The sequence below is a fragment of the Callionymus lyra genome, chromosome 6 (genome assembly GCF_982586985.1).
Source record: "Callionymus lyra chromosome 6, fCalLyr1.hap1.1, whole genome shotgun sequence".
Lineage (NCBI taxonomy): Eukaryota > Metazoa > Chordata > Actinopteri > Syngnathiformes > Callionymidae > Callionymus > Callionymus lyra.
This window is the reverse complement of record NC_141823.1, coordinates 31,913,177-31,939,733: the sequence shown is the minus strand read 5'-3', so window position 1 is coordinate 31,939,733 and position 26,557 is coordinate 31,913,177. Positions and strand designations below refer to the sequence as shown.

The 26,557-nt window shown below is 37.3% G+C and overlaps 1 protein-coding gene and 2 pseudogenes across 3 annotated transcripts; 1 reads left to right on the top strand and 2 right to left on the bottom strand.

Moving 5' to 3' along the window:
* Positions 1-1,050: 1,050 nt before the first annotated feature.
* aldh18a1 (aldehyde dehydrogenase 18 family, member A1) lies at positions 1,051-13,395 on the top strand. The gene is made up of 17 exons (XM_087793990.1): positions 1,051-1,054; positions 4,268-4,419; positions 6,066-6,215; positions 6,987-7,091; positions 7,164-7,322; positions 8,136-8,226; positions 8,535-8,659; positions 8,716-8,860; positions 8,927-9,000; positions 10,956-11,055; positions 11,267-11,487; positions 11,626-11,763; positions 11,842-12,037; positions 12,099-12,220; positions 12,295-12,481; positions 13,023-13,118; positions 13,198-13,395. The coding sequence occupies exons 1-17, from the start codon at positions 1,051-1,053 to the stop codon at positions 13,392-13,394; spliced, it is 2,262 nt and encodes a 753-aa protein (XP_087650116.1). The 3' UTR covers position 13,395.
* Positions 13,396-17,575: 4,180 nt separating this feature from the next.
* LOC148078804 (gamma-crystallin M2 pseudogene) lies at positions 17,576-19,497 on the bottom strand (annotated as a pseudogene). Its single transcript, XR_015711460.1, has 3 exons — positions 19,489-19,497; positions 18,635-18,877; positions 17,576-17,855 (listed from the first exon to the last, which is right to left on the bottom strand). The product of XR_015711460.1 is annotated as a gamma-crystallin M2 pseudogene (transcript).
* Positions 19,498-20,570: 1,073 nt separating this feature from the next.
* On the bottom strand, positions 20,571-21,562 carry LOC148078803 (gamma-crystallin M2 pseudogene; annotated as a pseudogene). The gene is made up of 2 exons (XR_015711459.1): positions 21,296-21,562; positions 20,571-20,840 (listed from the first exon to the last, which is right to left on the bottom strand). The product of XR_015711459.1 is annotated as a gamma-crystallin M2 pseudogene (transcript).
* Positions 21,563-26,557: the final 4,995 nt, after the last annotated feature.

Below are 26,557 nucleotides of genomic sequence, written 5' to 3'. Positions count from 1 at the left end.
AAGATTGTTTTGATGTAGGAACCGCGCTCAGTTGACCAAATTCTACTCTATCATACTCAATGGTGATGTCTTAATGACAGAAAGAAACTTAAGGGGGATATTTTAGGTAGATCTTTATGAATAATCGTAACATTTTTTTGACCACTCAATTTTCACAACCTTTAACAACTATCATACTGTATTTTCAATTTTCTACACAACAAGCGGTCCTTCATCATTTACCTTCTAATAAGTTTATTTTATTTACTGATCTGTGTTTGGTTTAAAATTGAAATTATGACTGTAGGTCAAATTGTGTTTTTGACACAATCTCCTATTTTTCCTTTAGATGAATCTGAAAATTAAATTGAACTCAAGCAGAAAGCTAAACTTACCATTAGTTAATAACCCTCTAGTCCAGACAATAGTACTGAGAAACCTCAGCTATAATGACATTGGAGTGTGTAGGATTAGACAAGGAGGTACATGCAGATGCAACCCCCTCAAGGACAATTGAAGGTGTTAGAGGAAGCACAGGTAGATGCTAGACATGAAAAATAGAAATCAAGACATTTATTATCATATGTCTTAACTTTGAAATGTGCCTTTTGTGCTGATGGCTAGATAATGGTTTGTGTCAGGGTTAGATTAAAAATACATTTGTCTTTGTATAGCTACTCATGATCACCATTTCACTGCTGGGGTGTCTACAAACAAGGCAGCCAGGTGTTAAATGATGCATTTAAATGCAGTTTTCACATGCATTTGAGACCTTGAAATATGATAAAAGATACAGACCTGTGCAAATCAAAAACGTTTTTTCCAAAATGTAGAATCTGTATTTTCAATAAATTAACTAATCATGTGTGAAATATACTGAACTTTCTATTTTTACCAGACTTTCATTTGTAAAGGATAATGTTCTATTTGATCTAATTAAACTTAAAAAATGTAATAAAAGAATTTCAAAGACTTACTGTTTAGGTTGGATTGGCTGGTGTTTTCTACTGAAGCATACCGTTGTACGTCGTTTCCTCACAACTTTTGTGGAGTGCAGGGTGGTAAGATATCATGGGTACGGGCGGACTGGGAGGTGGGGTCCACATTCATGTGTGTCTGCAGTTGTTTGAATGTTTCCAATATTAGAAACCACACATGGGGTGGGCAGTAACATTCTACTTGTCCAATATTGTCCCCTATATTACTTCTTTCATTTTGTTATCATTATGTGTTCATATATATTATCTATTTGTTTAAAATGCCTTACATTAAAGGGCAACTAAATTGTTGATTTAAGTGGCTCTTAAATCAATCTTGAACCAATATTGTACTCATCAGTATGTGTCTGTGTTTGTAAAAAACTCATTTTGCATTAGTTGTCCTTTTTTTTAAGTTACAAACTAGATAATATCTTAACGAAACATGAAAATGCCATGTATTTTAGCTTTTAAAATGTACTGTCCATTTTCAAGCGATTGCGACATATTCCAAAAAATGGCTCAGAAGCTGCTATTGGCTTTTCAAATAGTATAATTAAGCTTTATATTTGAGCTACACAGATCTAAATAAGCTCATTTTGGTCATATTAAGCCCAAGAGGAGTACTACAGGACCTCTGAGAGGATAACCAAGCTGACTGAAGTGCCCTTATAGATGAAAACTGTAGTAAAGATTTTTGTACAGTAAGAATGAAGTAAAATGTTTAACATTTGCTCTCATTTTCTTGATTTACTTTTGCAAACAAATACAGTTCTATGAATATTATGTGTATTAAAAAAGGTTATATGTTATAATTTGAAGTGGGAGGTACGGCAAGATATTTATCAAATGCATATCTAAATGAAAAAAAACCCAATGATGCGAGTAGACAGGACTCTGGTTAGAGTCTGACTGACCAAAAGAGGGAGTGGAAAAAACAGACACGCTGAAAGAAAAAAGGATTAACAGAAAACTCTGCAGGAGGCAGTTTAGATATATGAGGTCCTCAGAGTCGTTCAGTCGTATTACGTTCTGCTTATTAAATTATTGCTTTACATACATGTGTGTGGGTGTGTGCGTGCGTGTGCGTGTGCTTGCGTGTGTGCATGCGTGTGTGTGCGTGTGCCCGAACATGGGTTCATGTGAATAAATTAAAACAAAAAACAAAAAACGTTTATTTTCATCTATTTTAGTTTAAGATTTAAACAAGAAATTCATAGATACAACTGAAATGTTCACTTACAACAGATCCAAACAAAGAAAGAATGACAATAACATAAAAATATTAATAACAATAAACTTTTATTACCATGAAAAATTCAAAAAAACAAAACAATTCAACGCAAAGATTAAAGATAACCTTTAAAAAACAACAAATTTTAATTGATTCAATACTTGTAATTTTTCAGTTTTGAAAACTTAAAATTCTGAGAGCTTTTGAAGAAATTCTGACATGATTGTATCAATATTTCCTATAAATTGAGAGAAATGTTAAGAGCCGTAATAAAAAAAAAATCATTAAATCCTCCAATTACTATTTGGTTTTATTTTAGATCAATAAAAAACTTATTATAGAATATGCGTCATTAGTAAAAGACAGCTATTTTATTTCTGATTTTCGCCGGTTCAACAACGTCACATCCGGTCAGTGAAACGCTGAGCTACAGCCTTTCTCTTTATTTATTCATTCGTTTGTGTGAAAGAAAGTCAGTGACGTCAGTGACTGAGGCCATAGCAGCAGAATCTGAAGTGGACTCTGTATAAAACATAGTTCCTAGTTGCAAACTAGTGACGTCATCGAGGGAGGAGTCACAGTGACGTGGATCCACCTCTGCTCGCTGTGCGCGTGGATAATGTGATAAACTTGAGTTTGTTGAAGATCAAAGACGATTAAGGAAGTCATCCAGAGCAAGCATCTCAGGTTAAGTATGGAAATAAATCTTAAATTACATTTTGACAGCCGTTCAAAGTTTATTTCTAGGTGCAAGTTTTCATATTTAAAAAAAAAAAAAAATCATTTTACTATTTAATTCAGTGTATATGTGCTGCTTCTTCACTGGTTTAGGGTGCTCGAGTTGACTATGCTGCTGCACAGGCTGGTCCTGAGTTCAAGGAAACATCTGGATCCATCAGGACACGTTTGCTGGTGGCTGGTCAGACCCTTCACTCAAGGCAGGAAATAAACCGAATATATATATTTTTTGTCTGTACTAATGCAAAAAACTGTTGAATAACCACTGGTAACACAAATGTGTTGTGACAGGGACATACCATTTTGCACAAAGTGGCAGATTTCAGTGAGCTACAGACATTTATTTTTAATATCTTGCCAGGAGTTAAGTGGTAATTTGTTTTTTCCACTTGGGTAAGGCACAATCACAAAGAATTATAACTTTAGTTACATCAATTTTTTAATAGCTTTCATTTATCTATAAGAGTTGTCAAACATTGCTTTTTTTTCTCTTTACAATAAAACAAAACATGGAACCGTAATATGATTATTACAAGATTTTATAAATATATATAGTACTTATTAAACTCATTCAATGTCATATGGTTATGTGAGTTTAGCATATTGGTTTGTGGTACCTTCTTACACCAAAAGGTTTCTGGTTAGTGTCCAATCTACATAGTTTCTGTGTGAATTTAGTATATTCTCCCTGTACTTATGTAAACTCCAGTTTTCTACCCTGGTCCTGTTCAAGAACTTCCATTTAAATGTAAAAATAACGTGCAAATATATGTGTCAGTTGAATGCTGTATTTCAGTGAAATGTAATGAATCGTAAATTGTTATAGAAATTTAAAAAACATGTGTATAACTGAATACCCTTCATTTATTATAGTTACCTCATTCAGTCAATTTGAATTACTTAATTAATTCAATGCATGAGTCAAATGAATGTTTGCAGATATTCTTTGTCGTGTATTTGTAAGGCTAATTTAGGGACATCAAGTCACAATATTCATCTCACAACATTACTGTTAGACTGGGGTTTTCCTCTGCCTCTCACGCCTCACTGCTTCTCAATGGTGTTAAGCGTCAGCACTAGCTTTTTTGTTTCCCTGCTGATGTGGCAGTTTTTTTGTTGCCTTGGTTACTAATAGACATGTTGACATGGTCATTGTGTTTGCTCCAGTTGTGTTATCAATGAGACGAGAACTCTGGAAAACAAGATAATCAGTACTTTCTCAGAGAATCTTTGCACTTTGACAAGCTGAAAAATCACTAACAAAAAATTATGATTGTAACATGAGTCTGAGAAGTTGTGGCGTGTGAGAATGACCGTTGACACTTTTTTTTTGACACAGTTCCGCAGACAAGGGCGCACGTCAGCTCTTTTGCCCACCGGGGTGAACTTCGACATGCAAAGAGAATTGTGGTGAAGCTGGGCAGTGCCGTGGTGACCCGTGGTGATGAGTGTGGTCTTGCACTGGGCAGGTTGGCCTCCATTGTTGAGCAGGTGAAACAAAACCTAAAATAAACACAAAAAATCACATTAACTTTTGAAGTAAATAGCAGCATTTTGTTTGAGTTGTCTACAGTGTAACGTCACCTTAACATATATTGCAATAGGAGAGAACAAAGTTCATGCTTTCAGGAGAAATGTAATTTTTAAAAAGAAGTCTACACTTGCTTATGATGTATTTATTTGGATCGCAATCGTTCTCACATCAGGAATGTACAGGAATTTGTTCGCAAAAAGAAAAATCGATAAAATCTTTGAACGTCAAGTTCTGCTGAGATATGTGTCCTCCCCACATGATGTCAGAGCCACTCTTATTTCACCGCACAGCATGAAAATGAGTGGACTTTTAATTTATTTGTTGGTGTGCTGCAGCTTTTATTTGGATGATAAATATAGCTTTAAATATCTTGGATCATTGTTGTTTCGCTGCTTTGTTCTCGAGCGGAGATAGATAGATAGAGAGAGCAAATTAGATTGGATATACTTATTATAGAGAAGGTGTTCCCTCTAATTGAATTGTACCAGTAATTTATGTGAAAACCACTGATTTTAAAAGTGCCAAAAAGGGTTCCCCATGCTCAGCCAATTAGGTGATGCTGTTATAATGTTTACTCGGGTGATGGACAAATAGCTAACAAGTAGAAGAATAACATCTAGAAATGACCCGAAAACTCATAACGTGAGTGATCACTTGATCTGTCATTGAGGAGGGACTCAGGGTAGAACAGATGCTCCTCCACTTCACAATAAGCCCGTTAAAGCTTGGACACCTTTTTGGGATTCCTATTGGACACTTCCTAAGTTAATAATATTAATTAATGTAAACTGCGTGAGATTTGATGACTTTAGAAAAAACATCATAATTTCACTTTAAAGAGGACGAGAGGTTTTGGCCTTTTTTTATTTGAATACACTGAAGTAAAGACAAAGCATTCTCTCACAGTGAGTATTTAACAACACAGAGGAAATGAAGAGAAAAAGACTATTAAAAATAATAATAATAATAATAATTTCTGATATATAAGAGAATTATATTGATTGGTAATCACATATTTTATGGAGTTAAAAAGAGAAAGAATCTATTGAAATCCCAGTTTAAGAGAAGTGTGAGTTGTATGTATGATTTAAACTGCAATACTTACTTACTTACTTCTTTGTGGTCATGTCTTGGTTAAATCTTGACTAGAAGCAGATTTTAATCTTGTGTGGAACCTTATTTTAGCTTAACTTAAAAAAAAAAACCTCATCATGTTGAAGGAACTGTTTGTTGTATAATTAGTGAACTATTTTTTCCACACCTACTGATTTAGTTAATGTGGATGCGAATGATATCAGATGCCTAAAAAAAAAGGTGAAATATTTTTGGTGTAAACTTTACTAGAGCTTATCTTCCATCTTTCATCTCACTTGATCATTTTTTGCAGAATTGTTTGGCGTAAACTTTAGTGAAAACCGTTCTAATGGTCCATAACTTCCTACAGGTGACTCATGTTATCACAGAGTTAAAAAAAAAAAAAAAGTGTTTCGTAGTTATTTGCTTGAGCTGAACTCTTATTGATTTATCGCCTTTGACCAAATCTTCTGAGAGAAATTCACCGGGCTGTGATCCGGGAGTCCTAATTGGCGGTGTTATTGCCCAGGTGGCCGTGCTGCAGAGCCAGGGCAGGGAGATGATGATTGTTACCAGTGGAGCCGTGGCCTTTGGCAAGCAAAGATTAAGACATGAGATCCTGCTGTCTCAGAGCGTCCGCCAGGCCCTGCACTCAGGACATAATCAGCTCAAAGACATGGTAAGAAAAGGTGGAGGGAGCGGTGTGGTGGTAATGTCAAAAAAAAATCATGAGCCATCAAAAGTAGATAAAGCTGCAGCTCCCTGTGAGCTGCGGCATTAACAAGTGAAACCAACATAAAAGCTTGTAGTCAGAGGGAAACAACAATATCGTCGTCATTGGGTATCTTTGGAATTACCAGCTTATTAATAAATAATGAAAAAGGATCGGCAACAGATTCTCCGATATAAATGTACAAATTTGTAAACCATGATCCAAGCACAACTGTTCTTAAGACGTACAAATATCACCTAATGAATGCAAATGGGATGATTTAATACTGATTTTGATTTTGCGGTTATTTGAATCAGAGTTTATGTAAAATTAGATGAAGTTACTGTTACCTGTCAAGAAGGAATTCAATGTGGCATTAGTGTCTGGAGCTAATGTTATCTCAGTGTATAACACAGCTTCCTGGATGCAAACTCTAGTTGTGGCTGATTTTTAACAAACTTTCGATATATGTCTATTCAAACAAACACAGGTGTACATGTGTGTATAGCACAACAAAAACTATATATGACTGAATACACATCATATTTTTAGACCTGTAGGTGTGACAAACATAACATTGGATCATGCATTAAAACATAAAACAAATAAATGTGAAGTACTAAAGAAAGGTTCCAAGAATCACTGGTTTTCTTTTCCTGAGATCAGTTTGGTCATGCTATTCTAAATTGTGTGAGTAACAGTGACAAATATTGTTCTGAAGCGAATATGCTGTTGCAGAGTCTGCCTGTACTAGAGGCCCGGGCGTGTGCTGCAGCCGGCCAGAGTGGTCTGATGGCTCTGTACGAGGCCATGTTCACTCAGTACAGCACCTGCACTGCACAGGTATCTTTTAACCTTTTCCAATACTATCTTTCCATGTGTTTCCCTGAACCTTATTTTGTTTTCAACATTAAGGTTCTTGTTACCAATCTGGATTTTCATGATGATCAAAAGAGACAGAACCTTAACAGCACTCTGCAGGAGTTGCTCCGGATGAACATCGTCCCCATCATCAACACCAATGATGCTGTGGTGCCGCCGCCGGAGCCCAACAGTGACCTGCAGGGGGTAAATGTGGGTACAGGACACATGGGGCAGATGAGAGTGAAAGAAGTGTATGCAGTGTTGAAGGGAAGACGATATGAAGTCCTCCTTGAAACACTTGACACCCTCACCTCATCTGTTCTGCACCCTAAAGCATGTACATGTGCTCACTGGGGTTGCCATCTGAAGGGAACGCCACTCACCTCTGACAGGGAGACATCAAATTTATCTCTTCTGATGAATTCACTAACATGCTCTCTTGGAGGTAAACCCTCCTCTCTCACCTTTCGCTCCACCTATTCTCTGATCTCTTTTTATACTGTTTAAATATATTCTGATAACGCAAATCATATCATCATAATCTTTGATACTAAGAAGTGCATGTGAAGTGATTTATTTTCTTTGGATCATTTTTTTTTGTTAAAATCATATAATATAATACACACGATATATAAGTGTGACTGCAACAAATTAGGTTTCAGAGCCAGCTTATTAAATGTGGTGGAAATATGGTGACAAAAAATAGACAAGTTATGTATGATAAGAAGACGTAATAATGATTTGGGAGATTTACAGTTGTAAGATGTAAACCCTGTTTAGATGGTCTTAACCAGAATCTGACTGATTCTGACACAGAGATATCTGACCAAGTCTCCAAAACTAGAATTGTAATCATCATGATGTTATTGAGTACTTCACCCACACTAATGAGTTTAAGTCATTATTTTTGGGATTAAAGACAATTGCATTTCAAACATATACCAACCACCTGGATGGACATTTTTCACAAAATAATTTTGGTTAAACATTGTTTTCACAGTCTGGTATTTCCTTTCTTTTCAGGTGATCAGCATTAAGGACAATGACAGTCTGGCAGCAAGGTTAGCCGTGGAGATGAAGGCCGACTTGCTAATCGCACTGTCAGACGTGGAAGGTATGCGTGTAAACAGTTTGGGTCAGCTGTTGGGGAACAACACCATCTGCGTTCACTCTTCACTGGAGATCAGTGACAAATCAGTCAGGGTCAGCTGAGAGTTGCTGAGCACAGACAAACAACGACCTTCTGCCTTCAAGTACAAAATTGATGTAGTTGACGCAAGTGTTTGTTTGACCATTTTGAGGCCAGACAACATTCACGTGACAACACAAAATCAACATGTTGACTCCTGGAGCAGAAATTGACCTGTGTGTCTTCTCTCACCCCGGCTGATGCATGATTAAGTTGTGTCTTTCTTTTGTTAGGGCTGTACAACAGCCCTCCTGGGACTGATGACGCCAAACTCATTGATATCTTCTATCCCGGAGATCAGCAGTCCATCACATACGGGACAAAATCCAGAGTGGGGATTGGAGGAATGGAGGCAAAGGTTGGACAAACGTATTTCTTTGTCCATATGATATATTTACATGATGTTCTCTTTAGGTTAAGGCTGCCCTCTGGGCATTGCAAGGTGGCACCTCAGTGGTCATTGCAAATGGGACTCATCCCAAAGTTACAGGTCATGTGATCACTGATATTGTTGAGGGGAAGAAAGTAGGAACGTTCTTCTCTGAGATCAAACCAGAAGGTGATTTCACAACAGAAGGCCTTGATCCTCTAGAAGCTGCATCGAATTCACAAACTTCTGCTTCAGGTCCAACCGTGGAACAGCAGGCAGAAATGGCCCGATGTACTGGACGGCGCCTTGCATCTCTTGATCCAGACCAGGTGGATTAATCTAAAACTAGTCACTTTAGTTACACAGTATAAGTTGCTTTTACTTACTTTACTTTAATTGCTTTTATTTTTAAGATTTTTGACACATAATATCTAAGGGAAAAGTTGTTGGAAGTACATTGTCATATCTATTTAAGTAATAGATGTTGGTTATTATACAAAATATCATGAATAATGTCTCTTAAACTTCTTTACAGTTGTTTCTTTTTTAAAATATTTTTTCTAAATTAACCTTTGGCATTGATCAATTAAAGTTAATCATAAAGTTTAAGGCTATGCAAAGCTTGTACATTTTTTATATAAGCTGTTGCGAGTCGATCGCGTGATTTAATAAAATATGATATAAGAAAATAGTAAAGAGAGCTCAGATTGGCTGCTGTGCATGTCAATCAAATAGTTATTGCGCCGATTGGTTTCCAATTTGATTGACATGCACAGCAGCCAATCAGAGCTCCCGCCTCTTCCACTGGACGCACGGCAAAGTTCATATGAATCGAGAATAAAGAGCAAAACGTGCGACAGTCATTTTACGTAGTTCAGAAAAACGATATAGAATTATAAGCTTGTCTTTTTTTAATAATATATCGAACAAAATAATGCGCGTTTGATCGCTTCAGGTTCTTCTCTACGAGAGTCACAGAAACATGACGTCACTTCAATCAAAGTTAAGCTGCAGTTTTCAATGAAAGCGCAACAAATGCTGGTTTTCCTTTTGTGATCGCGTCCTTAAAACACACTTGTATTAATACAACATCACATGATGACTATTTGTAAATTACCTTTATCTCACGAATATAATAAGAATACGCTGAAACCCAAACACGTTAAACAGGTGCAGGTGAGACACACATTCTAATGACGCTCAGTGACAATCAGACAAAGTGTTGATGATGTGAAGTTACTGATTAACAGTTTTATTCTCGTTAAACTTCATCTGAAGATGTTTTAAAATTTAAATAATCCACTTGTGTGATTCATATCAGACATGTTTGACATTAACAAATATAAACTGTTAGTTTGAATTCATGTTTTAATTTGTTTTTGTTTTTTTCATGATCACAGAAGGAGAAATGTAAGTCTCTTGCTTCATTTAAATATGATGGACATATTGAAATGGAGGCATGGAAAGGGATGAACCCGTCTGAATTATTTGTTGATTTTGATGAACAAAGGAAAAGGGCTTGAATTTGTGTCAAGCACAGATTCTTACACATGAATATTTTTGTGCACCATTCGGGTTCAAATGAACGATCATTTTTAGTAGGAAATCAATGCAATTCTTAGTACATATGAGTCTGAACTTGTCTGCAGTGGAGGATGAGATTTAACACATGCTGACACTTAAGACCAGGTCTCATGGACATTTTTGGAAGTTACTCTCAGAGGAAAAGTATCTAATGAGGAAATATGCTCCTCACGGACTGAACTATTTGAATCTAGTTATTTATGTTAGTCAGCATTTCTATGAAGATGATTAAATCTACACATCCTTCCATCATGACTGATCATCATTCACTTCATTCAGTGCTAGTCATCTGTGTAAAGTATGTTCTTACTTACGTTGAGCAAATTTGATGAAGATAGATCTTTTGAACTTGACAATTATAAAAGTAGCTCGCGAACCGAAAAAGTGTGAGCACCCCTGCTATAGACAATACAGGAATTTTATTGACTCTCTTTTATGTGACTAGGCGTTTAGTCCAAAGATCAGTTTTGTATTTGAAATACAATTTAATATTGGAGAATAATAAAAGAGATACATTCTAATAGATTCTACCAACAGGGTAGATCATTTCTCTTTCTTTTGTAAATAATCTCACTTTTAATTGTGATTTATTGGCCCCCGATGGGATTTACATACTTGACTCAAGCGGCACAAAGATACAAAGATACACTCCCATCTAGTGGTCAACTGCTATAAGTGCTCGGTTTGTTTTTGTTTCCAGAGGAGTGAGATCATTTGCCATCTAGCAGATCTTCTGACAGAGAGGACTGACGAGATTCTGAACGCTAACACGGTGGACATCGAGCTCGCCGTCAGTGCAGGTGAGTTATGTCTGAAAAACTATGGAGAGGTACGAGTATTCAATATTTTGATCACTGATTCGAATCCAATGTCTTCCATTAAAATTGAAATAAAATAATAATGACTCAATATGCCTTTTAATTAAAAAAAAAACTAACCCATTGTGAATGGTTTTTGTTATTAAGTTTATTTCTACGAGAGGGACCACATCACCACCTCTTCCCACCACAGGTCAGTTGCCTCCTCCCATGCTGAAGCGCCTCCATCTCTCTCCGGCCAAACTCAACAGCTTGGCTGTTGGTCTGCGACAGATTTCCGTGGCTGCTCAGGATAGCGTGGGCAGAGTGCTGCGGAGAACAAGGGTAGCTAACAACCTGGAGTTAGAGCAGATCAGTGTCCCCATCGGGGTCCTGCTGGTCATCTTTGAGGCCCGGCCTGACTGCCTGCCGCAGGTATACAGTAGGCCAACAGATGTAAACCCATGTTAGATACATAGACTAACAAGAGGCGATAATATTCACCTTTATTTATCGATATAAATATATTGAATTGTCCTTTTCTTTAGTAGTCATTCTCTTGTCTTTTTGCAGGTGTCAGCCTTGGCCATCGCCAGTGGAAATGCTGTGTTGTTAAAGGGCGGGAAAGAGGCGGCCAACACCAACCAAGTCCTGCATCGACTCACACGTGAGGCTTTGGACATGTACGGGGTCAAAGACGCAGTTCAGCTGGTAAACTTAGTTCTTAACCCTTTTTGAGAAACATGACCATTTCACAATTATAGATGAGAATAAATGATTTTAATTCAGGTGAGCACACGTGAGGAGGTGGAGGATCTCTGCCGCCTGGACAAGATGATTGACTTGATCATCCCCAGAGGATCCTCCAAACTTGTCCGAGACATCCAGCGGGCAGCCAGAGGAATACCAGTGTTGGGCCACAGTGAGGGAGTCTGTCACGTGTACGTTGATGTTGACGCAGGATTGGACAAAGTCGTCAAGATTGGTAAAGGAAACTACCTTTATTGTGAAAGTTGTGGGCAGAGATGATGAGGCATTTGCCCTAGTCAGGGATTCCAAGTGCGACTACCCTGCTGCTTGTAACTCCATGGAAACGTTGTTGATCCACCGCGACATCCTGAGGACGCCAATGTTTGACCAGATCATTGACATGTTACGTAATGAACAAGTAAAGCCTAACACACCCGAAGAACAATCTATTCCAACCATAGCTTCACTCACCAGAGACATCCATCTTCTCAGGTGAGGATCCATGCCGGCCCTCGCTTTGCCTCCTACATGACGTTCAGCCCGTCAGAAGCCAACTCTCTTCGGACTGAGTATGGAGACCTGGAGTGCTGCATTGAGGTGGTAGACAACCTGGTGGAGGCTGTGGAGCACATACATAAATATGGCAGCTCCCACACAGATGTCATCGTCACAGATAATGGTAGACCATTCAAATGTTTCTGATATACAGGCTTAGATATTGATTACAGTACCTTTAGGATCATGATGATGAAATTATGACACTATTAGCTACAGCTCAAACTATGATACTACATTATATTTAATTTAATCCTTTCTTTATGACGGAACAACTCTGTGACTTAATTAATATAATCTTTTTTTTCCTTAATTGAAAAAAACCATAAAGCTCTTATTCATCAACTCTATACACCTTTGATGTCAGCAGAGGTTAGCAAATTTAAGAGTGGAAGCTACTATTCCATAAAATAAAGAACAAACTAATTTCTGAGTTGACTAGATACCGACTGACTCAACTTAAAACTGACTGACTCGACTCTATACCAAACAATAAAAATTCAAATCAACAAAAAAAACTTTAATAACAGCTTTTCCACACACAAGCACACACAGATAATCAAGTTTGTCTACTTTTCATGTTGTCTTTCTGGTTGTATTCAGGTTGTTTTAGCTGAATGACACCGTATTAAATGTATGTACTGATGCCGGTACTGTCGTTTCAGAGAACACTGCCGAGCAGTTCCTTAACCAGCTTGACAGTGCCTGTGTATTCTGGAATGCTAGCTCTCGTTTTGCAGATGGTTACCGCTTTGGATTGGGTAAGTAAAGTCCATCAGATACTGTATTTTATAGCTTCATTATATATGGTTTTTACTTTCATTCTTTCCTTCATGCCAGGAGCAGAGGTGGGTATCAGCACAGCACGCATCCATGCACGTGGTCCAGTGGGGCTGGAGGGTCTGCTCACTACCAAGTGGGTTCTGAGGGGGAAAGGACACACAGTGGCCGACTTCTCTGAAAATGGCACCATGAAGTATCTCCATGAAAACCTGCCTGTTGGGCAGTGTGTGGTGGGTCAGAGGGAAAGCAACTAGGTGAGAGATACTATCTCACAAAAAAAGCAGAAGATCTCTGTGACTCTCTTGGAGTCTGTTTCAAAGTCTATGACTTAACTGTGAATGAGTTTCTTGTTGTACTAGCTGTGTCTGCAATGTACAAATGAGTCAATTATTTGACATTTATGTTTCAAAAACAAACTTTTTTCTCCTTCTTTCATTGCTTATAAACCTTCTGCAATAAAGGTATTTTGTCAGATACTAGTCGGAACAACAGTCTATTTTTTTTTTTTTTTTAAACAGCATTAACAATTACATTTTAACATTTTTAGTTAATTTACAATTTAAAGGGCAAGCTATCATATTTGGAACACCTGTCATCATCCTAAGCAGGGAAATAGAACCTATCTAAAACAAAAGTATAAAACAACTCCCTGTTCTGTTCAGTCTTCAATGAAGACTCACTGCCTGCATCCTTGTAATAAAAACAACATAAAAAAGGCTTTTCTACTGTGAGGAACAGTGAATATGCATTTTTTTTATTGTTGACTTATGTTGTCTGTTCAGACTCTGTTAACAAACATTATTTAGGAACAATAGTTTTTTATTTTTGCAACATTTTGCACATGAAGTTCTCAAAAATTACATTTCTCAAGGAAATTAACACAAACTTCAATTGGCCGACTATACCAGTCACAGTTGTCAAGCAACAATTTTAAAATGCATATAAAAAGGAAATTAACATTTGTTCGATATGTTCAACTTCTTTAGGGAGGTGGTGCGGAGCATTGTGACCATTGCTATTGGATAACTGCCTGTCTGTCTGTCTGTCTGTCTCAGACTCAGCGGATTTAATATCGGACAACAAAAGACATATGGTTGAATCAATTGTTCATGTCTGTAATATTAAGCAAGGACACTGTTGTAAGCTTTTCTTGTACCATGATGTCCAGTCCATTTAATGATCAGTCTGGGGAACAAATACTTACCTGGGTTTTCTGTTCTTTTTTCTTCATGAATAACAATACAATGTGTCTATTAAAGAATTTCACAGCAAAAGTTGAGCTGCCCTCCTTCAGTCTTTTTTTATTTATTAACAAAATTCGTCTAAACATTGCATCTCAATGCGGAGCAGTTTGTTCCGTACAACACCAGAGCCTATGTCGGAGCAGAAACAGTAATTGACGTTATGCCTCCTTCACGCTGGAGGGTAGAACACGACTGCTTTTAAACTAAACTCTGTTCCACTGGAGCCTCTGAGCTCCCATCCTCATGTCTCACATCGCACACTTAACGATTGCTTTGGCTCATCGTAATAGACGCATTGTAGAATAAAGAAGAAAGTTGAAAAAGAATATTTGGATATATATTTTTCTTTGATTGTTTTTCATTTTCACTTGAAATGTTGAGGATTTGTACACGTAGATTCATCTACGTTCTGACACTGATCTTTCTACTCAGAGAACACAAATTAATGGGGGAGAAGAAGAGAGGGACGGATCTCGAAAACAGATGTCTAAAAAGCCTTTTTCTTTTCTTATTTTTAAAAAGTTGCCCATGGGGGAATTCAGATTGCTGGAAGTGGGGCAAGGAAGATGGAAGACAATACTATAGAGGTTTAATTATCCAGCCATCAGAAAAGGAGAGAGGAGAAGAACTGAGACTAATAATGGAATCCTATACTTGTGTTCTTTTTGTGCCTATTATTCTCACTATCGCTCTTCATCTAAAGAATTCATTCTCCAAAACGTACTACTTACCCTTCAATCAGCCTCCCATAACAAGTCGAAAGGGTTCAGAGATGAAGAGCGTCCCAGAACTTGGATTTTATTCTTTTCTCCTCTTTCTTTGTCTGAATGACTGGAGGTAGAAGAGGAACAATCCAGGAAAATGTTCCCCTGTTTGTTGTATTTATATTCATCTTCAATAATTCACGTGTGGTAACAACAGGAATAGCAACACTTTTTTGTTAAAACGTAAAACAATATAGGTTGTATGCATTCATTTACTGACACACACACATATTTTGACACACATATGAGCGACAGTTGCATTGACAAAAATGCTTTGTTGTTAGAGGTGAAAGGATACATAGAAAAATGAGTCAGCTCTGAAGGTAACTAGGTTCCTACCAGATTCAAGAATGGTTGAAACAATGAGCAAGTATTTTAATGCCAATTCATTTCATATGCCATCTTGACCTGCAAAACACAACCTTATGTTATAAAACAGCTCTTCTTAATATGACTTAATCAATCATCCAAATAGTTATATTGTTGCAAAACATTCTTCACTATAATACCCTGTTAGACCAGTTACCCTCTTTCAGGTTCCAAAGTGGGACTTTTTGGGAAGACGTTTCACCTGATTAAGATTCCATAAGGACATGCTTTAGATTTTTTTTATTGTCTGTGTTCTAGTTGACTTACTCCAGAATCTAGTATTGATATTTGCCTTAACCTAGATAACACTTGCTCATCCACATTCCTTTGGATGAAGTTTTGTTTCTCTTGTAATGACCCTGAATTAACTTCCCGGCATGGCTCTGGACAGCTTGTCTTTTATCTTGGATAACCCCTAGCAAAAAAGCTAAATGTCCGCCTGTTGATGACATTGCGTCTGCTGGGTATTGTTCCTCACTAATAAAAAAAGTCTCTGGACATCTATAGCAAAGCTGACAGTCCTTTAATTGGACATTACTCAAGGCCAAATTTCATATTTCTTGTAACTCTTGATCTTAAGAGACTTAGACACACTCCCTACAGAGCTTCACATTTTTTTTAAATCAATAATTTATGGTCAAAGTTATTTATTCATGTGTATCTTTGCCAATTAGACATCGTCTAATTAACAATTTCAATAATTGATATTTATTTCTGAAAGAGATGTGTATCTTGAGCTGATAAAAAATGCATGAGCAGGGATGTGAACTGGGTTTTGTTTTTTGTTCTGAGAGAGCTTGATGCTTGGGGCTAATACCAGGCCACTTTGACTCTGACTCTTTGAGTTGGCACTTGGCCTGTGATGTGGATCTGATATGGGTATCTTTCATGGACCCAAAGCGCTCCTACTGTAGCATGTGATCTGGTAAAGACTCTGACATGCTCATCCTCAGATAGCCTTTTTTACTCTTTAATATTTAGCTTCAAAGATCGAGCTTCTGTTTCCTTGATAATTTCTGTGTGTGTGTGTGTGTGTGAATGCATGTGTGTTTGTGTGTGTGTATGCAAGTCTGCGGTGTGTGTGTGCTACTTTGAGTAAGTGTGTGAAGCGTCTGTTATTATGTATGTGAAAGTTGCAACTAATTTAATGTGTTTTATTTTTCAAATTTAAATCTCATATGATTTAGAGTAAAGGTTTGCTGTTTGTGTGCTTAATACTTAAAAGAAAATAATTATAATAAAGACAGCTTTAATACATCTATCTTATGTTGACTAAGAAACAAACACGACAAATTCTGTTTTGTCTATTTTGGGATGAAAATTGTGGTTGTATGGATGATATTTCCAAATTAGTTTTCTAACTTTCGTCTGTGAATTTATTTTATGTAGAAGTCTATGATTTCATATAAAATTTGATCCAGGAATCTCTTCTTAAAAGCTGTAGGCTTGAACAGGTTTTTTAGATAGGCTGGCAATGTAAGGTATCACAATGTCTCCTTTCTTGTTCAGTGTCTTTTCTCTTACTGTTAAAAAAATCACTCTCACTCTCAGCACAGTCAGGAGGGTTCAGATGACACCCAGTTGTTGCTGCAGTGGATTCAAAGTGCAGGTATCACTGCATATGAATGGGTATCCTGTAAACCTCCACACCAAGTATCCTAGTGGATGTTGTCCTTGACATCTTTAAGTTAACTCTTCAAGTTAACTTGATGTTGTTGTCCTCTGGGTAAATGAAGTCTATGAAGGTCCCTACCAAAATTCTTGTATAGAAAGTTACAGTTTAGGTAACAGAAATAATATTGTTGCGCAATCAAATCAGATCAATAGAGTTTTGATTATAATATATATAATTCAAGTGGGGCACAAGCATGAAGGTATGAGCTGACTCAAGTAAATCAAAACATGACCGGCTTCAAAGAGAATGGTTTATTTGCTCTCCTTTTGAATGAAACATTACCAAGTCAAGCAGAAACAAACAAAGCCAAACAAGGGGTCAACTTCAGGTATTGACTTGTGACAGGCCTACACCAAACAATAGGTAATGCAAGGAAAGACATTGGAATCAGTAGAATTCAGTGACACGCCTCAGAGAGCCTAAAGTTGGGCTGGGGCTGCCCCACTCATTGTGTCTCCTATACTCGCCAGGGCGGAGAAAATACTGGCGCCCTCTGTAGTTGGTGTGTTCATGTAGGATCCAGTATCCATCCATGACATTGACGGAGGATATATCATGAGTGTGGAAGCGGTCGCTCAGATCTGGGCAATCTTCCACAAGCTCCAGATTCTGGCCGCCAAAGTCAGGGCGCTCAAAGATCTTCATTCTGTAGTTCCCATTGTACTAGAACAGAAGATATCGTATATGAAAGTTGATACAAGATTTGGCAGCGTTCAACCTAAATTAAACCTCTGTAGCACTATCAATATTTAAGACCATTAAAAAAACATTTTCATGGCGAGGTTTAACAGCTGTATTTCTTTTTGAGGTGATTTTATTATTTCAGGTCAAACAGAGGATGATCATTGATGTGGTTAACCTAGTACAGTATCTTAACACCACCCTTCCAAATGGACTTACACTTTGAACTTCAATCCATGTAAGAATGTTGCGAATGAAACAAGATTATCTCAGAAAAAGCAAAAGTGTAGGACGGAGTGTTTTAGTAGCATTCATTATTTTTCTCTGAGCTACACATTTCTCTCACTGGTGTAAGTATGAACAAGAATTCTCTATCAATATACTCGCATGTGTACTGACACACTTGCTGCTTTCTCTTTGATGTCTTTTTTATCTTGGACTTTGAAACCACCGCCACAGAAATAGTGAGTACAGGCATCCAAAAGGTTTCCAGTGAGCTAAATCAATAAAATAGTTTTCTTCCTGAACTTTTCCATCCTGATCGAATCCATGTTTTACTTCTTCCATTTTTTTCTTAACCCAATTTTCAAAGTGTAGTTTCGGGTCAGCCAACCAGGGGCATTTAAAAATAGCCGAAGGTCCTGGCACTGAGCGGTGGAAACAAAGGCGATTGTCTTGGGAACTAATCAATGCTGAACTGGCATATGTACACAGACGGAGAACAGTGTGGCAGATAGAATGGCGCATCAGTTAAAACTCACAGGTGGCACCATACGGCAGGAGCGGACGTAGTCATTGAAGCCGCCCCAGCGTTGGTAATCAGGGTACTCGCCCTTGTACAGCATGTACTGGTAGCCACTATAATTGGGCTTCTCATAGGTGACCCAGCACCCGCTCTCCACTCTTATCGAGTTGCAGCGACTGAAGTAATTCTGCAACTCAGGACAGTCATTGTCGCACTCGTGCTGATGGCCCTGAAAGTTCTTGTCTTCGTAAAAGATGATCTGTGTGGACAAGTGGACACTGAGACACAACACAAATACAGTGAAGAGGTCTAAACATATTAAGATCAGGTTTCTCGTATATCCAATCCTGATTATCTATTCTACACAGTCGCCAAGTAACAATGAAGCACAACAACATAATTTGAGGCAGAATGAAATTATTAATATTTTTAGTAAAAGTCAAATGTATTATAGGATTGTTTTACGTAAATGTTCTTTAGCCTTAACTATTAACTGTTCTCCTTTAACCTTTTCATTGCATAATTCCTGTGATTTATTTATTTTTTGCTATTTTAATTAATGACTTTAGGGCAAGTGTTAAGTCTTGGTGGACCTTACATGACCATATGTGTATAAATAATCTCTTCTGTCATGAGTTCAGTTATTTAAATGAAAGTTATTTAACTCTTCTCCAGTTTATAGAAGATAAACAACCTGGTTGAATCATTACCATCATATCTTTGTTTTGTTATTGTCACATGATTTAAAGTAAAAAAACAATGTTGTGGAAAAGTTTACAAATATTAATCACTAATTGCTGGATAATGGATCTTAAAAGCAAACTTAAACAGTCACATTGGACTCAAATCCAAGAGCCAAAACTCACTTACCTTGCTCATAGTTACTGTGTTCAGTTTGGAGAGGAGCAGATGTCAAGCTGTTATTGGACCTCTTTATAGACCTTTCTGGGATCAGGGCTTTGCCAGCATCACACAAAACACTGTCGTGTCAGCACAGTAGGCTTGATAGACCACAAACACCATTCTTCTGTTGCAGACGCTTTGTCTCTGTCAAAGCTCCGCTTGTCCACAAAATACTGTGGCACTGTACAGTGGAATCTGCCTTTATTCGTGTGAGTCATGAAAACCTGACATTGTGGATGGAGATGGTATTTTATGGCAGCATGTGAGGCTATCCAATGGATGGTAAAGATATATTGAAAAAAAATGTAAAAATGAATTATAATTGCAGAGGATGGTCTGCATAATCACTGTAGTTTTTGTTTCTAGAACAATGTTACCTTGATCTTATGTACTTTGGTTTATACACAGATCAGTTAAGTAAGAACAGGATGAATCACAACCAGACTGTTAAATTGGATCTAATTCTGTCATCACTAGTAAAGCCTTGGTTTAATTTATAAATCTATTAAAAATCGAATAATTTTTAAATAATGAACTACTAACAGCTGCTCATTGGATTAAAATATGTAATATAAAAAAAAAAGTTCCTGAATTATTCACATGTTTCCAATGCAGCTGTAGCTGATCATTTTGATGTTTTAAAGTTATTACTTTATAAAGTTCTCCCCTGTCTGTAACCTCAGCAAACAAAAGGTGGCGTCCATTAGGACGTATTAATGGTCTTCGCTCCTCCTGCAACAAGTCCCGCTTTGTTTACCCAACGAGACCCTTGGAGTTGGAGACCGATGGGATCTATGCTGCTGTGTGACAAACTTTGATGCATAAGCAATGACATTGGAGTGGGAGTGGTTACGATGAATGATATTTAATCCTTAGTAAAACGAAGTGTACGGGGCTCTGTCTTTTATAACGCATTTGGACCCAAATTTATATATTTAATGACTTGATTAACATCTTAGTAAAATATGGAATCGATACTTTAACGAGGAGTAACACACATTGTTGGTATTTGTACATTAGGTATTTATTGGTTTTAGATCTGTGGCATCTTAGCTCTTTATCTTTCTTAACGAACCCACTAAAGAGTTGGAGGCACCCCAGTCCACAAAAGACCTGTACTCTCCGGGGCGCAGGAAATACTGGCGCCCCTTAAAATTAGGGTGCTCATGAAGGACCCAGAGGCCTTCAGAGATTTTGCACGAGTGAATGTCATGGCTGTGGAATCGGTCAAAGATATTAGGGCAGTCATCCAAGAGCTCCAACGAGTGTCCCATTAAGTCCGGTCTGTTATAGATCCTCATCTTGAATGCTCCCCGATACTGTAAGGCGAGAGTGATTGAAACATAATTATCATGCCATTTTAGTAGGTTCAAGCCTCAGAGAGATATTTTCTGCTTCAAGCTCATCTCTTATCATTTAAATTCTAGTGAGTTCTTTAAGAAACTATCGATGAGAGTGATGCTCTCTCCGAGCATGTCAGAATTTTCTTCCCCTCTCCGGTCTGCCAGAAATACTAAAGTGTGACTGGCTGAATTAGAATGAAGGCACCAGGTCTTATGGGGGTGTATCATATTCCTTTTAAAGGCTGACTGAGTCTCCTTGTGGGCCTTTGAGCAGAACCTTTCATGCTATGACCTGCCTGAGCGTGTTTAAATGGCATCAAAAGCCTCATGATTGACATCCGTCTCTGATGTTGTATTTGATGTGTGAAGTGAATGATGGGGTAAAATGAGGAAGAGGGGGGATACAAGGCCTGTCTATTTGATTGACTTACAGTGGGTAACATCTGGCAGGAGCGGATGCAGTTGTTGAATCCCATCCAGCAGGTATAGTCAGGATAGTCGCCCTGGCCAAGGATGTACTGGTACCCTTTATAACAGGGCTTCTCATAGGCCACCCACCGACCCCCAGTAACACGGAGTGAGTTACAACACTTTAAGTGCCTAAAGGTGTCAACACAGTCAGTGCCGCACTCCCACTTACGGCCTAAGAAGTTGCGGTCTTCATAGAAAATGATCTGCAGTGAAAAGAGAACAGGCATGTCAAGTGTATGCCTGGCTGGTGCAATACTTAGTATGTGCTGCAGGGGACACTGTTCTCCCTTTAATCGCAGCCTGCTTCAGGGTTGAGAAGATATAAAGCACTTTCAATGAGGAAAAAAACAATCTTGGAAAATACATCGCTCTTCACAATATTACACTGATTTATCCAAACCTATTATACAATAATTTGAGTGTTCTCACGTGCACATAAAACAAAAATAACAGGTTGTTCAAAAGTGTTTTATACATATACCAGGTATGTGTGAATGTAAGATATAGAGCATGTGCATCATGTGCTATGTGCAAAGGCTAATTTCCACCATACTGAATAGTGTCATGGCTCACAGCAATAAATACCAACATTCACAAAAAGTTAGAATATCAACAACAATTAAATTACAAAGGGTGGATATAATGTATGTTAAAGTTATGCATAAAAAGTTGAAGTAAAGGACCGAAGACAACCTCCCTAGATACTACCTCCTCAACATGAAACCTTTGATAACATATTTTCATGCCTCTCAGTTATCTAGAAAGTCAATAATACTATACACAAATGCGTTTGAATTTCTGGTTAATGTGTATTATTTCCTGAAACTGAAGTTATTTTTCTGAATGACCAGATGAAAGTACATGGTGAATGTTGTCAGTTAGAACAAATCACCCGAGTTTTAAAAACTCAAACCACAATCTGCTATGATATTTCTAGTTTACTGAAATATACCTTCATTGTTGATTTCATAGAGGAAGCATTACACAAAATTAGATCACGTTTGTAAATACAGTTATTTTATATAGCATTATCTATATACAATTAATCAACAAGTAGAACATTGGACTTGAGTTTAGTGTAAAGCATCACAGCCAGCACTGGAAGTGAGTTTTTCAGTAAAGTAGAGTTGCCATAAATCTGAACCAAAAGAGGTGGTACTGGTATAATTAAGCAAGCCGGTGTTTATTGGTGTAATACAATACAAAATAATCTACTACAGTATAGAGAAAACAAACAAGAAATAATTGCACCTCAGCACAGCTGAATGAAGGAGGCATTATTTTATACGACATGTTATAATTGTTGCAAAATTAAACAAGGTGGCTTAATTTAGGATTAACAAAAGTTACTTCCCATACCTCATTTTAGCTGGGTGTAATTAGAGAAAAATAATAAATTGTAACCCATATAAAGCCAAAAAAGAGCTCAGACATTAAACCTACTGAGTTAATAAGGATTACAATTATAATTTCCCACTGCTTTACTAAAGTAAACAGAAATTACACCAATTAGACATACCTTTCCCATCTTCCTGAAGTTGTGGACTTTAAACACAAGACTGCCAGAGAGACCCACAAGGCTTTATAAGGCTTAGCCTTGTGATGACTATTCCTATGACACACCTGGAACTACTATTCTGCAGGCTTTTGAATAAAATCCAAAGGCTGTTGTTTGTGAGCTCACCTTCTGTTCTAGAGCATACCTATAGAGCTAGACTCCACCCTCACACACTGTATATCACACAGACGCTGTCCTGACTTTGGGCGACTCTCGTCGATGGTCAACTTGTGGTGCAGCCTTTGAAACATTGGACAAAGGGACAATTACATTGTGTCTGCACAAGCACAAATGCTTTGTGTGTATATAGGGGAGGTTCATGTCAGGTACACGCAGTGTTTATAATGTTAAGGAAAGTTGCTGGTTGTTCAATTAACTGCAATTAATTTCTGCTGTATTCTGATCACCAGATGTCACTGCTCACCACACCCTGGTCCACAAACACAAATCAACAGGTTTCTGATAAAACATTTATTAGCCGCAAATCATCATCTTTTTGGTCGCTATTTCCTGGTCAGAGGTGGCTGCAATATCAGAGAATCCCCAGCACATTTCTTTGGTATTCCCTCAGCTTTGAATGAATAACCTGAGAGGTCACTCTTGTCTTTGCTGCTAACTAATCATTCACTCACTGAAGACTTTCTTAAACATCTGCACTTTTTTTTGTGAATGATAAAAGTTATATTTTTTATAAATGTTCCAATAAACACCTTGATACAAAATCAAATCAAAGGTCAAGTGTAAGCCTAAAGTGCGTTGAAGAAGAAGCATTTTAAAATAATAATACATACATACATACGTCTTATATAGAGCTTTTCAGTTTACACAAAGATGCTTTACATAAACAAAATATACATACAGACAGAATGAGAGACACACTAAAAAAAACTTAAATCTGGGTGGAAAATAATTGATCAGGTGTTGTAGCTGATTCAGTTTCAGTTTATTAAGAGATTAGTTTTGAGCTGATTTTTGAAAGACGAATAAGCATTACGGTTGGCCAGGATACCATAAAGAAATTCATTATTTAATTGTAAGCTATTATTAAGACAGTATGTCGTCTTGAAAAGGTTATCAAAATTATTAAGCGGCAGAGGTGAGAAACTGGGATGGAGCAAAATGACAACCACCAACCCTTATTGTGTTATTGGATGAGCTGCGCTACGTCACTGCTGCACCGTAAAAATACATTTTACAAAGGAGGCGAATAAGGAAATCCAAAACACAAATTTAAAAAAGGAAAAAAATGTCGGGACGTACCAAAAAGGCAGGGGAGTGCTAAATAATAGTGCAATTATGTTAAGACAATTTACCTAAAACAATTAATAATAATAATTGGTTGACTTTAGAATTCATTTGATTTATAGAAAACCTAATATCTTGCTGGTTGCTTGTTAGTGTGGATGGAGGCTAACTTATCCCAAGTGATCTAGCTATTTCAAACAATAGAATTAACACATCAGCAAGTTTCATCTGTACTTAATATCTTCTATCATACATATCATTGGTATTATCTGATCATGAGTCATGGATGCAACACTGGTGTCCTGGATTAGTTTTTGCTTCAGTAATATGTTCCCATGTTCTGAAATTGTTGTGTGTATTTCCCCTTCAGTGTATTTATGACATATTGACAAGGAGTTTTGGATGTAACTCTATTCTGGTTATCTACACAAAGATCCTTTTTTTGTATTTCACTTTGTGCGCAATCCCTTGCTACTGTATGTAAGTTTAGATTCATACGTTTACAGAGTAGAACAGGTCATAGGGAAACTTTTGTTCAATTCCGTTAAGCGTAAGTGGTGCTGAAAGCCTGGACTAAGTCAAGGTTTTGTTCTGTTGATGTAATCTGCACTGATCTGTTGTCTCTGTTAGCTTCCATAGCCTGCAGTCGTACTCTGATGCCAGACGGGACTGCTCTGTTTGCAGATGTACAGACAGAACCATTCTGTGTGTGTATGCACGCTTGAAAAGCTGAGGTCTGGGGCATCTGTGTGTTTCAGTCTTTGTACGAAGTGATAGATGTTTGGACTTGCGTCTTTGGCTTGTAAGCATAGCCCAGAGCTGAAGGGGAAAGGCCAGAAAAGATCTGCCGCCATGCACTGTGTTCCCAAAGCCCAGCTGATGCCAGAAAGGTCACTCTCATCCTTTAGCCTTTTATCAGGATAAAGAGCGCTGTGCCCCCTCTCTACTTTGTGGACTGTTTTTACAGCTTCGACAGAGATAACATGCAGTAACCATTATGTTCCTGTGAGTAAACAAAACACAGTGAGGATATTTACTAAGCAATACGACACTCATGGAGTGTGAAGGAACAAGTGTTGATGGAGCTTTGGCTTCTTTGATCACTCGTCAACTTGAAACTCTCACAGGCTTCAATAGGTTTCATGTTTAAAGCTGCACTCTTTTTCCATGACATAAGTAGATCATTGATACCCTTTCATCACATCACGCACCATAATTGTGGCAGATTATCAGATGGGATGTTGTTTTGTTTTGTGAGTTTCTGGAGCAAATATTTACTCCTTGAGGAAGGTTGTATCAGAAGATAGAAGACACAACTGTTTAGATTCCCCTTGTATGCTCATTCATAGATGAATGATTTCTTTTATCACAGTTATTAGATGTGAAATATGTTGACATTGCCTGAAAGCTGAGGAATGGCATGCAAACAGTGACTGCTACAATAGTATAACTGTTAGAAACATGATCTGGTAAATTTAAGGTATTATTATGTATATATATATATACTTTGGGCAGAAATAAAGTTTTAGTTATTAGTTAGGTTTTAGTTAGTAAGTCTGGCGCTAAGACTTGCTAACTATTGTTTAAATTAGTAAATGTTGTTTATTCCAATCACTTTATCTTGTAAAATGAATAAGTATGAGTGAAAATGTATCTTTTTGTTTTGGTTTTGCGAGTATGTGGTTTTCAGTTTATCTTTTTGTTTGTTGTTTTTTCATCGGTTTGTTTGAATGAATACCACATAAGTCTGAAACTTAGAGTTGGGGTTAATATCTCTTCGGCAATGATGCTTTTTGCTCTGTAGTTGTACCGTAGTTTATAATATGCAAACCTTTCCCAATGCCTTTTACAACACAAGTTCACAAATTTAAATCAAAATAGTATACAGCAATAATCTTATGGAATAAAAATACTTATTTTGGATATTGGACTGAGTCATTTAAGCACAAATAGCACATGTAATGTATACAGTATTTTCATATTAAAATTAACAGGACAGAGCTAAAATATTTTAAGTGGTTCAGTGATTCAAAAGGCAAAGTGTGATATTGAACTAAATTAGACTTTAGAGAGCTTACACATTCTCCTGAAGGTTTGCATTTTGGACAGGCAGTGGATTTATGCGGTGCAACAATAAAACCAGAAACTTTGTTTACAAAGTACAAAAGATACATCACCATTATTTTCCTAGATACACTGAATCAATTACTTGGTAACACAAATAATTAAATGGCGGCAACAGAATTAATAAGAATGGTGAAGTAAGTTGCTGAATGTCCAACTAGACAATGAGGAAAAAAAGGGAATTTAACTGCCATTGATACTGGTATGGTTGCTGGAATTACAAAGTCGCTCGTCTAGTGGCATTTCCACAACCTGGATTTCACAGAGAAAAAAAAGGTGAAAAACAGATCTAAAA

Coding starts and splice junctions, on each gene's coding strand:
- aldh18a1 (XM_087793990.1), top strand. Junction 6,216..6,986: donor ATAATCAGCTCAAAGACATG/GTAAGAAAAGGT, acceptor ATGCTGTTGCAG/AGTCTGCCTGTACTAGAGGC. Junction 12,482..13,022: donor TGTCATCGTCACAGATAATG/GTAGACCATTCA, acceptor CTGTCGTTTCAG/AGAACACTGCCGAGCAGTTC.